Source organism: Primulina huaijiensis, chromosome 15 (assembly GCF_012295235.1).
Source record: "Primulina huaijiensis isolate GDHJ02 chromosome 15, ASM1229523v2, whole genome shotgun sequence".
NCBI classification, from domain to species: domain Eukaryota; kingdom Viridiplantae; phylum Streptophyta; class Magnoliopsida; order Lamiales; family Gesneriaceae; genus Primulina; species Primulina huaijiensis.
The window spans coordinates 5878152-5894917 of record NC_133320.1 but is presented as its reverse complement, the minus strand read 5'-3'; the positions used below and the strand labels follow the sequence as shown (position 1 = coordinate 5894917).

Below are 16766 nucleotides of genomic sequence, written 5' to 3'. Positions count from 1 at the left end.
TTATCCGATCGTTTGCTTGAATAGGTCCGATCGATTGAACAATTTTTTTAAGATTGATTGGTTCGATCACCGATCTGATCATGAAAACACTACTAACTACTACTCATACAAATGATATTTGAACTGAATACCATATTTGTCTTGGAGCCGTCGAGGGATCTTTGGCTATTGAATTGACTGTTTGATTCATCGTTCACGTTATTTTCTCAAATTTCCATTAGTTTCGGTTTTGTTATTTTTGAAAACCAAAGACGAACCTAATTTAGTTGCCAAATAGATCCGAACCAGACCAAAAGAAAAGTTCAGTGGGTTTTGATCTAAATAAATTTTTTTTTCACATATATATATATATATATTTTCCCTCATTTGAGATCGTCATTGTGGTTTTCGGCTTAAGACTTAAATTTAGAAACCCAGCCCAACCCAACCCAACCCAACCCAACCGAAAGTTGGGCTCGGTATCTCACACAGCCCAAGATTTCCCAGAAAGGACACGGAAGCAACTCTCTGGAAGAATCGTTGATTTGACCTTTTTCTTTCTTCCTCTTCTCTCAACTTTGTTCAAATCAGCTATGGCATCTAAAGAATCAGCTTCCAATAATCCTGGGCTCCACGCTTCTATTGATGAGGCCACCAAAGGGTATTTCTTGCAACAAACTGTAAGCTCCCCAGTAATCCATTATTATTCTTATTGTGGAATTTGTTCTTTTACAATGTTAGGATTGAGTGGCCACGAGTCTTGGTGTGTACTGCTGCCGCCACGAATTGAATGTTATGTTTTTAATGTAGGCAGTTAGATTGGTCCTGCACTACATCTGAGTGAAGAAATCAATTCAAAAGATTCTGTGATACAGTTAGAGAGCTAAATGCATAATGCATGCTCAAATGTAAATTCACATTTTAAAGAATGGAAAAGAAAAAAAGTGGTGCCTACGGGGGTGACTTGTGACAGTGTAAATTGTAAACATTATGGTGGAGCAATCTCATGTAAACTTGAACTTTAGAGAAAGTGGTTTAAACCAACACTGATGATACTTTAATTTATGCATTTGATACTTCTGTTTACTTGAAGTGTATCGTTTCCTTCAGATGCTTCGGACGAAGGATCCCAAAGTTAGTCTTGATTTCTACTCTCGGATAATGGGAATGTCGTAAGTGTTCAAAAATTTCCTTGTGTGATTGTCACATAGAATTTATTTTCTTGCATCATGATACGAAAAATTAATTGGGTTTTCGAAAGATGGTTCAGTTTTTACTCTTTTTTCTAGTGGCTCGACAATCTTTGTGGTATTGTTAAGGGAATCCTATCCAGAGTTTTTCTTTCATGGGCGAGTATGTGGATTATTAATTATCAGTATTTGATAATTGTATCTTCGACGACGATGCATTTTTTACTATGTAAGGATGGTTTTGGTTCAACCGATCTTATTAACTTAGCCTGCTCCTGATCTACATTTCCCTTCTTCAAAATTTTGATTGGAAAGAGAAACGGGATTCATTCTTTTGGGCCCTTTGACTGATGTCAGGTTGCTTAAGAGATTGGATTTTCCGGAGATGAAGTTTACTTTGTACTTTTTGGGATACCAGGTATAATATCTGGACTTTGTTATGGTAGGCTTTTCTAGTTCTCACTCTCTGCTTCAAAATGCTGTGGTTTTTTCATGAATTTGTGGGTGCTCACTATGTGAATGCATCTTGGTATTTGGAGATGATGATCTTTTAGGGCATCTAACTCTAATATAACAATGAATGGATGGTTTAGGATACATCATTGGCTCCCACTGATCCCGTTGAGCGCACGTCTTGGACATTTGGTCAGAAAGCTGTTCTTGAGCTCACTCAGTAAGACTTAGCCTCTCTTCACGCTACAGTGTACCCCTCTTATGAAATCTTTTATCATACTAAAGTATCGGACTTTTCACACAGTAACTGGGGTACTGAATCTGATCCGGATTTCAAGGGTTATCACAATGGGAACTCAGAACCTCGTGGTTTTGGTGAGGGGAACACATTACCTGTAACATTCTATAGTTTGTGTGCCATTTTATATCTCTTATAAAGTCTTGACTCTTTTGTTCATAGGCTTGCGAAGTTTGCATAAGTGGTGAAAGATATAAGAGAGTTATTAAACACAATTTTTCAATAATAAACTCTTACAGTGAAACTCTCAAATCTGCGAATTCTTTATGTTATCTAGCTAATTTTGGATGCTTGTATTCTCTTGGACCCTAGTGCATCAGATGTGATACGTTGTTCAAAAATGTTTTGAACTGTCAGACTGGTGTGAGCTTGATTATGTTGTCTTCTTGGTCCCATGGACCAGCATTCCACCTTCTTTTGTGGTGGCTGGAATTAGTGTATTTGTTGGGAACCCTGTTCACCATTTATGTTTTTTCAGGTGCAGTTTTGCCTATAAAAAGAAAAAAAAGACTCGTTTGCTTTATATTAAATCACGATTTACATCTCGTGGTAAAATTGTTAACAGGTTTGACACTGAATTAAGTCAGGAAAAAATAACTGGTCCTGTGTTTCAACAAGCTCTGTAAATAAGGGAATCTGTTTTTTGCCCATAGGGACAAATGATTAATTTCCCCATTTAGTTCATGTTTGGATTCCCTTCACTATCATGCCTTATCATGCTTTCAGGACACATAGGTATCACCGTCGATGATGTGCACGAGGCTTGCAAAAGATTTGAAAACTTAGGAGTGGAATTCGTGAAGAAACCCAATGATGGTAGCTTATCCCTTTTAATACTTGAAATAAAGTGTTATTTTTATACCAATTTGTGCATTACCTATAACATGATGCGTCTTATCGCAATATTAGCTTCTTAATGTTGAATTTTCGGTATTTGACAAGTCCTATCATTGCATCAAAAGGTGTTTTTTGCTTCTCTCTCTCTCTCTCTCTCTCTCTCTCTCTCTCTCTCTCTCTCTCTCAATCTCTGGCCTAGATGGACAAATTTATCAGCTTGAGAACCTTAGATGAGATAGAGGTAGTTTATTATGCTTAAATTTCCTTTTCTTGTACGAGGTGGCTTCTCATATTTGAGTATCTAATTCTCTTTTGATTTGTTAATGAAAATTCTGTTTTCAATTATCATATGTATCATTTTGGTACGAATGTGCTGTTCTTCTTCATCATCAAAGTTTGCTGTCGCAATCAAAGTACAAGCTGTGATTATGTTTCTTCAACTGGAAAAGGGTGACACCACCTAATTCACACAGGGCTATGAAATTAGCATTAACTTTAATAGGCCTGGATAGGGGGGAGTATTTTTCTGAGTACTAGGTTGATTCTAATCCTTAAACTTTGGAAATCATACAAAAATTACCTGAACTTGAGTTTTTCAAGCATGCACTGTTATTTCATTGGGAGATGTTGAATAAAGTCTTGTAATTGTGAATTTCTTGGAGAAAGACTGTCTTGAAATTTTATAATATTATATTATAATGATGTAAAAGAAGCCAATCACAATCAGAATACATCAGAAAGTTTAAGCAACAAGGAAAAGGATTTTAACAATTTAGGATTGTTATTATAGTAGTATGTGTATTTATATACATGCTTAGTCATTGGAAGTTGTTGAACTGAGTTCAAATCATCTTTCTTTTCTGCATACAAATGGCGCCACCTGTGAGCTTGTTTCAGGAAAAATGAAGGATATTGCTTTTATTAAGGACCCAGATGGCTACTGGATTGAAATCTTTGACACTACCACGATTGCAAATTCAACTGCTAGTGCTGCTGTTTGATCCATTGCTACCTATTTCCGGGTAACTATTTTATTTTTCTTTAATATATATTGTAATTGTACAGTCATGATCTAGTCTGGGAATCTGGCATGCACAATTGTAAATTTTGAATTCTTTCCAAGCACCTTCCAACATTGTCGAAATTTTTAAGACTAGCGCAAGCTTATACGTTACATTTTTTTTTGGTTAACAGGGGTGCACCCAATTGCTCTGTGATGGCTCCGGGAGTCGGTGCTATTTATACTCCATCCGTGTTTTCTTGAAATAATCACAGGTTTTCATGTGCTCTGAGTTTCGTCGCCTGAAATCTATTTGTTGGAGAATGTTTTTGTATCTTTTGGCATGTAATCTTGGATGCATGAATCCTTGAAACAACTATTGGAATAAAAAAGATAAATGGATTCTTTGGCATGTAATTTTGGATGCATGAATCCTTGGATCAACTGTTGGAATAAAAAAGATGTTATCTTTAATATAGGTAATCGAATGATATATAATAAAGAGATCGTAGGGCTGGATTGTGTTTGATTGGATATTTTTGCTTATGCTTTCTTCTATAAAACCGGAGAATATCATCCCTAGTTCAACAGATTTTGTACCAGAAAACAAAATAAACCCATTAATTCTGAATATTCATTTGGCTTTTAGCCGAAGTTTAAACTTTCAAGTTGTAATGATATAGAATCGAACGTTTGTCGTTTAACTAAAAGCTATAGTTGGTGGTGATGATGTAAGTTAAATCTTTTAAACTGCATAACAGCTCAAGCGTCAGGGTTCGATCGCTCAATCCAGTAGGGATAAATATTGCATTTCAACAATCTCCTTCTTAATAATTGGACTTGTTGTAATCAATGGGAATCGAATTCATGATTTTGGCTTTCATCCTAAGATCGAGCTTTTAGTATATCAATTAAATTACTTATTTAATGATTATATTATGAAACAGTGATTCAGTTTAATTTTTATATGTATAAAAAAAACATGCATCATGGAGTATTCGATAAAAATTAAGTTCCAAAATATGTGATATGAAAACTACTATATATATCCATAATTCACATATATAGAGAGAAACAAATAGTCAAAAATTGGTGATTTGATAATTTATGGGGTCGTTTAGCCAGAGAATCTTTTTGTTTACAAATAAGCTTAGTTGGATATTTAGAAAAATAAAGGCAGAAAAATGTTAGAATACTTGGATCAGTAGTTAAATGGAGTCATGATGATGATGATAAAAGTAGAAGCCCGAATTATATTTTCTGATTTCTGGAAAGTGTTTTCAAAAATTTTTAGAAAATATTTTGAATTTTTTTTATAATATTGCAAAATTTTGTAAAAAAAAGAATTAATAATTATTTTTAAAATATTTTCATACACTAATTTACAATATATTTTTACCTAAAAAAATACTTTCATGTTCCTAATAGAAAAAATTATCGCCCCTAACAAATATACACAAAAACTCTTGTGAGACGGTCTCACGGATCAATTTCGTGGGTCGAATCTCTTATTTGGGTCATCTATGAAAAAATATTACTTTTTATGCAAAGTCTATTACTTTTTATTGTGAATATCGGTAGGGTTGATCCGTCTCACAAATAAAGATTCGTGAGACTGTCTTACAAGAGACCTACTCACAAATATAAATCAAATATTTTCTTCAACTTCATACGGCAGATAAGTGTGAAATTTATGTTATATTTTCTCGTCAAATATTAAAATTTTATATATTCTCAAATATCAGAGTGTCCTAGTCTTTGAAAAACAGAAATTACTTCTAAGCTTGGAATTTAGTGTTACATCATAAAACTGTCGGTAGGGCATGCGACCCTAATCTAGTAATTAATGTTTATCGACTTTAGGTCATATTTAACAATGGTCATTGGTCACCTACAATCATTGTACGATATATTTGAATTTAGGAACCTTTATGATTTAGTCATTTATTCATATTATTATTACAAATAAACTCATTTGAAACGGTCTCACGAATCAATTTTGTGAGATATATATTTTATTTGGATCATTCATTAAAAATTATTATTTTTATACTAAAATTATGATTTTTTATTGTAAATATGAACATGGTTGACTCGTCTCAAAAAAGATCTGCTCTCGAATCCACCCCAATGTATATAAATTATGATGGTATCTGGATTTATCTGAGAGATCGAACCACATAGAATATCATCATCTCCCAGAATTAGTCAAACAAAAAGTCGGGAGACTAGGCTATAAATTAAACATATACTCATCAATTAAATCTTTTTTTTCCTAACATAATGCATGTTTTATGGCTAAAATTTCTCAACACTTCATAGTTCAACACCATAAAAAAAAAAGTATATTGTCACCTGTGAGTTGTTTTCGTAACGTAGAATTATTAAACTTAAATGTAGATTACATTTTATATGTTTATTATCATTATTGTCCAACTTCGTGTTTGTTCACCTATGGGGCATAATTAAGGCAAAAACTTGTGTGAGACGGTCTCACGAGTCGTATTTTGTGAGACAGATATCTTATTTGGCTCATCCATGAAAAATATTACTTTTTATGCTAAGAGTATTACTTTTTATTTGTGAATATCGATAGGATTGACCCATCTCACAAATAAAAATTCGTGAGACCGTCACAAGAGACCTACTCCATAATTAATAACTAGTCATGTAAATATGCATAATAAATGATGTTTCATTGAGTTTGAATTTTTTTTTCTATGCATATATTAAATAAATCCCAACTCTATTTAAAACACATGTAATTATAAAGATGGGAAAATAGTGGTTTTTGTCTTACATGTTTTTTTGTTTGTTTTTTCGATTTTGATATTCTATATTGTAAAATTTCAGCCATAATCTTATATATTTTAATTTTTACTAATTTTAGTACTTTCTCACCGGTAAAACTGAAGTTGTATTACAAATCTGCAGAATTCATCTCATAGATTGGATACAGTTCAAATGGATTACCCAACTTTAGAGAAATGAATTGATTATTAATATAATTCCTTATTCACTAATCTAAATTAATATTATTTGTTATAAATTTGAGATTAATCTTGCGTCACACACAGTGTATTGTACCAATATTTGACCGTAGGGTTTCTAAAAAAAAAAGTAATTGAAAAACTTATCAACTGAATTTGTAACCTCCATTACATTCATATGAATAAGGAAAAATTTTATTATAAAAAATTTTATCAAGAAAGTTCAATTCTTGTCCTTTGATCGTTGTTGGGCTAGGTCGACCAAGAATCTTTTTTTTTTCCTCAAAGAAAATTATAAAATTTTTAAATCCACATTAATATGAGTAAACTATACAGACTTATATAAGTATACTGTGTTACAATTGTAATACGTTTATATGGGAATTATATACATGGACTTGAACAATTCTCTTCTCTGAACTAGATTTTGTAGCTTAAAGGTCACCCCGTTATGTGTTGTAATACCCTTAAAGGTTACCCGATAATGTCTTGTAAACTTTATGCTCCAGTTGTTAATTAATGAGTGTGAGTGAGCTTGTTGGTTGTCTCACATCGCTTAGAATAAGTTTTAGAAGTTGTGTATATTGACTTTGACAATCATCCTCCATTGAACTAACTCTTGAGATATGTTACACTCAAATCTATTATCTTAACCTAAATGTACCAAAATAAGAAATATTGTAATAATAATTAAAATTAGCTAAATGAATTGATTTTATGTAATAAACTATATATGAAATTCGATCCTTTAATATAAATACTAAAGGATACAATTTATAAGATCGGGTTGAGACTATGTTATATCTGCAAGTCTAGCATAACATGTGGATTCACATCGATCCAAAGATCGTGCTGGCGTGATACACCAGATGTAACACACTCGGTGAAACATAAATAAGATTACTATTGTTTTGTCATGCTTGTCGTGGCGAGCCCGTGCATGAACGTAAGACTTGCCCTTCATTAATTTGCTATCTGACTTCTCCAAAGTAAATGAGAAATAGATCAAAATGACTCTTTTAAAACATTTACAATTGATTATATATGATGTCGTTTTCTTCTTCTTTTTTTTTTTCCTGGTGAGAAAGCATATTCACATAATATCATAATTATTCATTAAAATCATATCACAATAATATCTCGAATTATATAATTTTCTTGTCATATATGTGTGTGTGTAGGCCAGGTTTCTCGTAGTTTCCCGACATTGAAAACTAAAGCGTAGAAATAATAGCCTAGCTAATATTTGAAGGTCCAAAGTCTAATTAACATGGATAAGAAGACCCAAAACATTGCAAAGTTAGGGAGTGTCGGCAAATAGGCCCCATTTCATGTACAGAAGCCGCCAACCAAACCCATTTTGTCTCAAATTCAACAATTTTATGACATTCCATATACATATACATATATATACATATATATATATATATATATATATATGCAGCTAAAATAAATGGGTCGCATAGACTGCGGACGGGAGATCTGACTGGTTAGTAAACTGGTCCACTTGTCCTGTAAATGATATCACATTGCTGGTAAACGGATCCACGTAGACAATATACAGTTAATTTGTGGGACGTCACCTGCGTCATGAACACTCGTTAAGTGGGCTTCAGGAGGGTTCCCGACGTAGACACTCCGACGATCAAGTCAGTAAGCAGTTCCAAGAAAACTCAGAGAACTAAATAACTTTTATAAAAATGAGAGCATACCTTGAATTATCCGGAAACTCCTATATTTATAGATTTTTAAGAGCTTCTAATGGACTTGGGCTTCTGCAAGCATAATCAATATTTTGGACCTCAATAGTGCNTTAACTTTTGTTTTTTTTTTAAAATTTCAACCATTCAAATAACACTTTAATCCTTCGATAATTTACCAAATTTCACTTTAGTCTCTCGATAATTATAAAAAATATTGTACACACGCACCGCGTGTGCAGAATAACTAGTATATATGATACTTAAGGGATGCATGAATTTTGAAAGTCATTGCCCACCAAATCATTCATTCGTTGTTACATTGCTGTATGTATATCCGTACATCAATTTGCATAGAAATTGATTTTGTAAAGATTTTGTGTCACGTCTTTTTTTTAAATTAATATATAATGGTATTAAATTATAAATGAGATGACAAACGAATGGGGAAAATAGTTAGGACGGGAAAATAAATGTAGAAGGATGCAATCAAGTAAATGTGGCCATTTGTCACAATGACAATGTCAACAAGTGGGAAAAAAACAGAGATGTAAGTATTTAATTGAGAATTCAATAATCAAGAAAAGGGGCTGTCTGCAGATTTTCGCAGTTTTTTTTTTTTTTAAATAAATCACACATATTTATTAAATCATCTTCTAAGAGTCAGTATACCAAAACAAAATCGATATTTTTTCATGAGCAAATACGAAAATTTAAAAGAAAAATAAATAAATAAAATTGAAAGATTTATATACTGTTTAAAGCGTGGCTATACTATTTATAGTAGTTGAAAATCTGCCCAATATATCATGCTTTGATTAGGATGTATCAACCACAAAAAATTTTCAATATTTGAGTATCGAGTGAGTCTCATGTGAGACCGTTTCACGGGTCTTAATATGTGAGACGGGTCAACCCTACCAATATTCACAATAAAAAGTAATACTCTTAGCATAAAAGCAATACTTTTTCATGGATAATCCAAATAAAGATCCGTCTCACAAAATACAACATGTGAGACCGTCTCACAAAAATTTTTGCCTTGAGTATCAGTTTAGCTAGCCTAGCAGCGTAAATATTAGAGATCGAGATTCGAATTTTTTGGTCTTGTGTGTTTGCTTCTCTGTAATTTTGGTCATATAAATTATGAAAATTTAGTTTTAATCAATGTATTTCTCGATTTTTGACTATTTTAATTTTTCATTGAAAATGTTGATGTTATTCGTTATCCATCTTACACTTCTCACTTTAACGATTTCAACGGAAAAGATTTTGTTCTCAAAATAGTATAATTAATCTTCCCATTCAGAATTGTTTAATTCTAAACGTAGTCGAGCAACTTTGAGCTCGATTCAAAATTATGACAAAAATCACATTAAATTCAAAAACCAAACTATGCACACCCCCCCCCCCCCTTCTTCCTGTAAAAATGGCCGTGAATATTTTATAACTTGTCCTTTGTTTTTCAAAAAATAAAATAAAATAAAACCCAAATGGGCCCACATGCATAATCTCTCTCTCTCTGTGTGTGTGTGTGTGTCTATATATATATATATATATATATATATAGACACACACCCCTACGTACACTAACAATATACACAAACCGATCGAGCCTTAATCGACCCCCCCACTCTCTCAAACTAGTAAATAAATCAGTTCCACTAACAATTAATTTAATACAGATTCCTTGGAATTAATTTTTTCCCCGATGGCTCTCTTTCTTTTAGGGTGGATCGGCTATGTTTTCATGCTGATCAGAAGTAGCAATGCACAGGGTCCACCTTCTCCAGGCTACTATCCCACAGCTAAAATAGGATCGATCGGTTTCGACCAAGGGTTCAGGAATCGCTGGAGTCCTCAGCATCAAAGTCTCGACCAAGGCACACTCACTGTTTGGCTTGATAGGAGCTCAGGTACGTATACTAGCTAGCTAAAGCTTATTTACATATCTTCTTCTTTCTCGGGTTTTATGCTTTTTCGATATTTCACATCGCAAATATTAAATATATATAATACAGTCACCACCATCTTGTATATAATATATATCAAATATATATGTATATTGATGGTAGATAGTTCACTTTTTCATAATACACAACAATTTTTGGTGGAATATATATGATTTCCCAACATTTTATAACAAGGTGATAGATACATTTATATTTTTCATGTCAGGAAGTGGGTTTAAATCACTTGATTCTTATTCATCTGGTTATTTCGGTGCGGCAATCAAGCTTCAACCTGGTTACACGGCTGGAGTTATCACATCTTTCTACGTACGTGAGATCAATTCATATATATCTATATATATAATCAATTGTTTATGATCTCTGACTGGTGGATTAAATGTTGAAAATGGCAGCTTTCAAACAATGAAGACCATCCAGGGGATCACGATGAAATCGACATCGAGTTCTTGGGAACGACGCTGGACAAGCCTTATGTGTTGCAAACAAATGTTTACATGAGAGGGAGTGGGGATGGCAACAATATCATAGGGAGAGAAGTGAGATTTCACCTTTGGTTCGATCCCACCAAAGCCTTCCACAACTACGCCATTCTCTGGAACCCATCAGAGATCATGTACCGACTTCACTCCAACCAGAATTTCTTATACAAATTTGATCAAATGTTATATAATTTTTGTTGGTATTTACATGCTACTTATAAACATATAATCAACTTACATGATAAAAAGATGATATATTGAAAGACTTCAAATAAAAAAAAAAAAGAATATGAAAGGACATGCATAATGGTCACCAGTCATTCTCATCACAAGAAAACAGCCAACTAGATAGCTCTTTAACTTTTCAAGAATATTTAATCATTCCCGTCATTGTCTAATCGATCATCAATTGATTTTAGATTTTCTATGTCATTTAAACGGAATATGTATAGAAATTAAGTAAGAAATAAGACGATTTTTAGACAATTTTTCTGTTAAAAATGCAGATTTTTTGTGGATGATGTGCCCATTAGAAGGTATCCTAGGAAAAGTGATGCCACTTTTCCATTAAGGCCAATGTATGTGTATGGATCCATATGGGATGCTTCTTCATGGGCCACCGAAAACGGTCGGTATAAAGCGGATTACAACTATCAACCCTTCGTCGGAAAGTACAATAACTTCAAGATAAGTGGTTGCAAAGGGGCCGCCTCGTGCCGCCTCATCACCGCCTCGCCCTCCGGTTCTGGTGGGCTGAGCAGCCAACAATATGCTGCCATGAGTTGGGCCCAAAATAGGTACAAGTTTTATGACTATTGTGAGGACTCACAAAGAGACCATAGACTCACACCTGAGTGTTGAAGTTTTAAGGGTTTTGGGCCTAATTTTTAGGCAATTGGTGAAGAAAATTACTTGAATTGTGTGGCGAGTATTGTTGTTTTCATGCTATTTGGAGCTGTAAGTTTTGTGATATGTAGTGGAAATTATAGGACTTAAGTGTGCTGAAAAGGGCCCAAATTAGAATCCAATGGGCCCATTTTCACCATTTGTTAAGGCCCGATGTTTGTTTTAGGAATGTACTTGTGAGCCAACTTCCTTTTGGCCCAAATTTATAGTGATAATATAAAGTTTGAAGTTTTCGACATCTCCCATATCTCTCTACATTTTAGTGAAAGGATTCAAGAATTTTGGTGATTTTCACCCTTTAAATATTTTTGAGTCAAAATTTATATTATATTTAGGTAAAATTATGTGAATAATCCATGACTCGAACTCGATTTTGAGCTTGACGACACATTTACAAATCTTGACTCGAGATATTCTACAATAATTTTGAATCGACAATTTTTTCCACTATATTATTATTATTATTCTATAAAAAATTGAATTTAGACAATTTTTTCCACTATATTATTATTATTGGGTAAATCACTTAGAAAAATTATATTTGGTAATTTTAATGGAAGTCTAAATTTACCCTTACCACATGGATGCTTTATTGCTAGTTTAGATAAAATATTTAGCAACACGAAAAGTTACTCTTTTTTTTTTTTCCTTCTAAACTTTTAAAAGGATTCAATGTTAAATTAAATTTAAATTTATTAGGGATACTTATAACTAATAATAATCAATTAAAAAATATATTGAAATACAGGCCTTCGAATTTTTATTAACAAAACGTAATCCAACCAAAAGCCTCATAAAGTAAACAATTCATATATAATCGAAAAAAAATCCTACTTTGAATTCTTATTTATAAAATTTTAATGTTAACAATCGTTGGATGTTTGCTTCTCCACTTTGCATTATGTAATTATTTTCAAAGTATTTAATTAAATATTTCATTGACACAATCTCACATATCTATGTCAAATATGACTATGCTAAGCTTGAGCTTAATTAAATATTTGCATTAGGTAATAGCCACCCCTATTACCTATGGTCTTAGACCAAAAGTTTTTCCAATTCTATGAAAATTCTTAGTCTAACCTTTTTTTTGTAATTATGTATTTGACCAAATTTTTTTAAAAAAATATTAATCAAAGTTGCTTTTAATAGTTATTATTATTAATTGACAATTGACCTTATCTTATTGGCTTAATCTAAATTTTCTTTAACCTAACTAAGATTGAATAATTAATCTTTCCGTGGTCATTATTTATTAACTTTAAATTCAACTTATTCGTGCATGAAAGGAAACATAATTTGTTTTGTAATCACACGAATTTATGTCCTAATTTTTTTTCTTTTTGTCTTTCTAGAATATTGATTTTATTAAACTTTAGATTTGATCTTTATTATTTGGAAGAATTTGAAAGACTACTTTTTTTTGATTTTGTAAGAATTATTCAAGTCTATCAAGATCAACACAAGTCTATATATATTGAAGAATAATTGATACACAGTAGATGTGCCAGTCAAGGTGTTAGAGAAGCGAGGCAAGCAATACACAAGAAAATTATATGAAGAATTCGCAATGATGAAGCATCGTTGTTATACTGTATAGCCGTAAAGTATTGGAGACATTTGACCACAACACTTGTACAAAGTGTTGGTTGAAAAACTGTTTTGTTGCTCCGAATTTCGGCCATAGAGATTTGCATTCTTCGTGCTTTTGTTATTTTTGTTATTGATATTAAGATGCAATTTACTTCCTTGACTTATTAAGAAAGATAAATTTTTGTTTATTTACTAGTATTGGTTTTGTAAGCTCGATTTCTTTTCTAGTGATTATTTTGCCACGAGACATCGCACAAATGTGTTCACTTATGCATAATTATCAATGTGTTATTTTAATTATTTGTGTGTTATATCATTCTGCTACATGTTGTCACACGGTGTTACGACATCCTAACAACACTTATATGATACAAACAATTATTACCATTCATGTTAAACAGAATACTTTCGTTTGGTATTAGAGCCAACTCTTGACGTTACTAAGTGAGATTCTGGTTTTTTGTTTAACAAGTAAAATTTAAGGGATATGTCACTTGTCAATGTTGCACTTCGATCACCTATCTTGGATAGATCCAACTACTCTCTTTGGAAAGTCAAACTACGATTTTATATCGAATCCATTGAAGAAAGTGTATGACAAAGAGTTGTCAACTGTTGGACTCCACCGAAAGGATTTGATAAAGGTGGCGACAGTCTGATCAAACCAGAAAGTGATTGGACAACCGATGAAGTCCAAATTTCAAACCACAATTCAAAGGCATTGAATGTCATCTTCACATCAGTTGATATAAACATGTTTAAAATTATCACTAACTGTGTTTCTGCTAAAGATGCATGAGAAATTCTTTAAAAACATTGTGAATGATCTGAAAGTGTACGAAGAACAAAGTTGAAAATGTTAAATTTTAAATCTGAAAGTTTGAAGATGGAAGAAATTGAGACAATCATCGAATATGATCGTCGCTTGAGACAGATGGTCAATGAAGCGTTCAGCCCTGATGATCCAATTTCAAATGAAATATTGGCCAGTAAGTATTATGATCACTTTCGGAGTGTTTCAATATCAATATCTGTGTAATTGATGAAGCACGAGCACAAACACAACCAAGCCTGACTCTATACTGATAATGAGAAATGAAGATAATGCTGGTCTAGGTTTAAACGACAGTATGTTTGAAGTTGGAAAATCATCAAAAACTGTATTTGTAAGACAAAGCAGTAACACGTCAAGTATACCTACAATTACTACTACTGTTAAAGTTTCCTCACCAAAGAAGCAAGGCTCAACTCAGAAGCCGAAGCAAATGAGATGCCTCTTTGTTTGTCATTATTGTATCAAATCTGGTCATATCAAACCATATTGTTTTAAATTTAGACAAGACTACAAGTACTGAGATGCTAATCAGATGTTGCTCAAAGTGTCCCACAACACCTATCATAAGACATCCAACAAACGAACTTCAGTTAAGAAATTTTGGGTACCTAAGGTAAAAATTATTTTTCATGTTATTTATAATTATTTGAAAAGTAACATTTCAAGTCTCTAATACTTTGATAGTAGAAGCTCACGCTATATGATGGTTTAAGAGAATATCTCACAAACAACGTTGAACAAAGAGAACTTATTTGTCACCAAAAATCTCACTTGATCAAGTTCGCATTGGGTGGTACTCGAAAAACCGGATCCAATTGCCCTACCTTATTTCAAAGTTGACAGAAAACTAGAACAAAGAGAACTTGTTTGTCAAGTATTGAATCGAGATTTTATTTATCCAGAAACTAAATCATGTGGTTTTAAAATCATTCAAATCAAATTAATTGGCTTGGTTTAAGTTTTCGATATAAATAAATCAAATCAAGCTAATTCAAATCAATTACGTTAATATAAAACTTTGTGTAATAAAACTTGTTAATTTAGTTTAATTTTTTTGTATGTAGAAATATTCTATTTGTTTTATATTTTGGACTCTAATATTAATTAGCTTTGTCAATAGTCTAATATTAATTAGCTTTGTCAATAGTCCAATTATTTTAAAAATTTATATACTACAGATTTTAATTAAAAAAAAAAACATGATAACATCCCTAAAAATTTTGAATTTTTATAAGTTGTAAAATTATGTAACTTACTAGTTTACTTATAATAACTCTAATCCATGATCAAACAAAAATGTTTACTCTACTTTTATCGTGTGTCAAATGCTATTTTTTCAAAACTATAATATCACATCATGAATTATTTCTTCACATTGAAATGCAAAAACTTAAAATTGATGATCTATATCAAACAAAACAGAACAAAAATTCATGATTTGATTCGATTTGGCTATGAATAATTTATTATTTGGCTTGGTTTGAAATTCTTTAAAACTAATTGAATATCGATGTCCTGGATAAGGTCCGGGCATCTTTGAACTAGGAAAAGAAGAGAAGACAAAAGCAGGACCAATCCAGAGTTGGTCTCAGGAAGCCAAGAAGAGACCGTTTCGAAACTAGCTCGGGTAAAAGAAGAGTAACATGTTTAAACATGTGGGGCCCTTAGCTCCTAATCGTTATTACAATGCAATTTGATTAGAGTTAATTAATTACAGCGGAAAACGAGTTTAAAATTTCTTTACAATGAGCCCAAAATATGCTATTTGAATACTAAAAATAGTATTTCATCTCACATCATAAAACATGCCCACACATAATTAAAACAACTCATACAACAACAAATCATATCCTCGGGACATACCCCGGTATATATAGATACATAACATATATACTGAGAAAGACCACGAAACCTCAACTCAAACTGTGACTCTCTCCAGAAGTACCATCTCTGGTCTCCTGATATCCTGGAGTACCTGTCATTGTCCACATACAAAGACAACAACAGCCCCGTCTGGGGTGAGCAAAGCTCAGTCTGAAGCAACAACAATATATACCACAGATATCTAAACAATGATATATGATATGCAATGTATGTATGTCGTGGAGGTATCAGGTCAAATGCCCATCCACTGAGCACATGTCAGAATCAATCGAATCGCTATCAAATCAATGCTCGAGCTGGCACACCGGCCTCAATCAGGGATAATCGTATGATAGCGTCGACAAAGCGCCATCAAATCCCAAATCTCAATCAAATCATCGGGGCCACTAATGTCTATGCTTTAAGGGTCATGTAATACCAAACATAGCATCGTGTTCACAAACCCCAGAATCAAATCAAATCATATCAGGGTATCCAAGGATCATAGCTCAACGTGCATGTCATGTATGCCACATAAACTCAACAAATAAGGCATATAGACATGTATTCTCAATCCAATCAATCAAACATATATCATATAATACAGATACCTGTCGTATGTTACCCGGTCGCAACATACCTCAATTCTTCGTTCCAGTCGATGTAGCTT

The 16766-nt window shown here is 32.6% G+C and overlaps 2 protein-coding genes across 3 annotated transcripts; both read left to right on the top strand.

The window, feature by feature from the left end:
• Window positions 1-435: 435 nt before the first annotated feature.
• On the top strand, window positions 436-4231 carry LOC140960333 (lactoylglutathione lyase). 2 transcript variants are annotated; one of them, XM_073418567.1, is made up of 8 exons: window positions 437-659; window positions 1090-1151; window positions 1527-1587; window positions 1763-1842; window positions 1927-1997; window positions 2647-2736; window positions 3655-3779; window positions 3952-4231. In XM_073418567.1, exons 1-7 carry the CDS (start codon window positions 573-575, stop codon window positions 3756-3758), a joined length of 555 nt encoding a protein of 184 aa, XP_073274668.1. In that variant the 5' UTR covers window positions 437-572; the 3' UTR covers window positions 3759-3779; window positions 3952-4231. The 2 variants fall into 2 exon arrangements, with proteins under 2 accessions (XP_073274670.1, XP_073274668.1); XM_073418569.1 differs by lacking the exon at window positions 2647-2736 and having other exon boundaries at window positions 436-659.
• Window positions 4232-10042: 5811 nt separating this feature from the next.
• On the top strand, window positions 10043-12041 carry LOC140959915 (probable xyloglucan endotransglucosylase/hydrolase protein 32). Its single transcript, XM_073417970.1, has 4 exons — window positions 10043-10363; window positions 10626-10726; window positions 10813-11033; window positions 11406-12041. Exons 1-4 carry the CDS (start codon window positions 10159-10161, stop codon window positions 11758-11760), a joined length of 882 nt encoding a protein of 293 aa, XP_073274071.1. The 5' UTR covers window positions 10043-10158; the 3' UTR covers window positions 11761-12041.
• Window positions 12042-16766: the final 4725 nt, after the last annotated feature.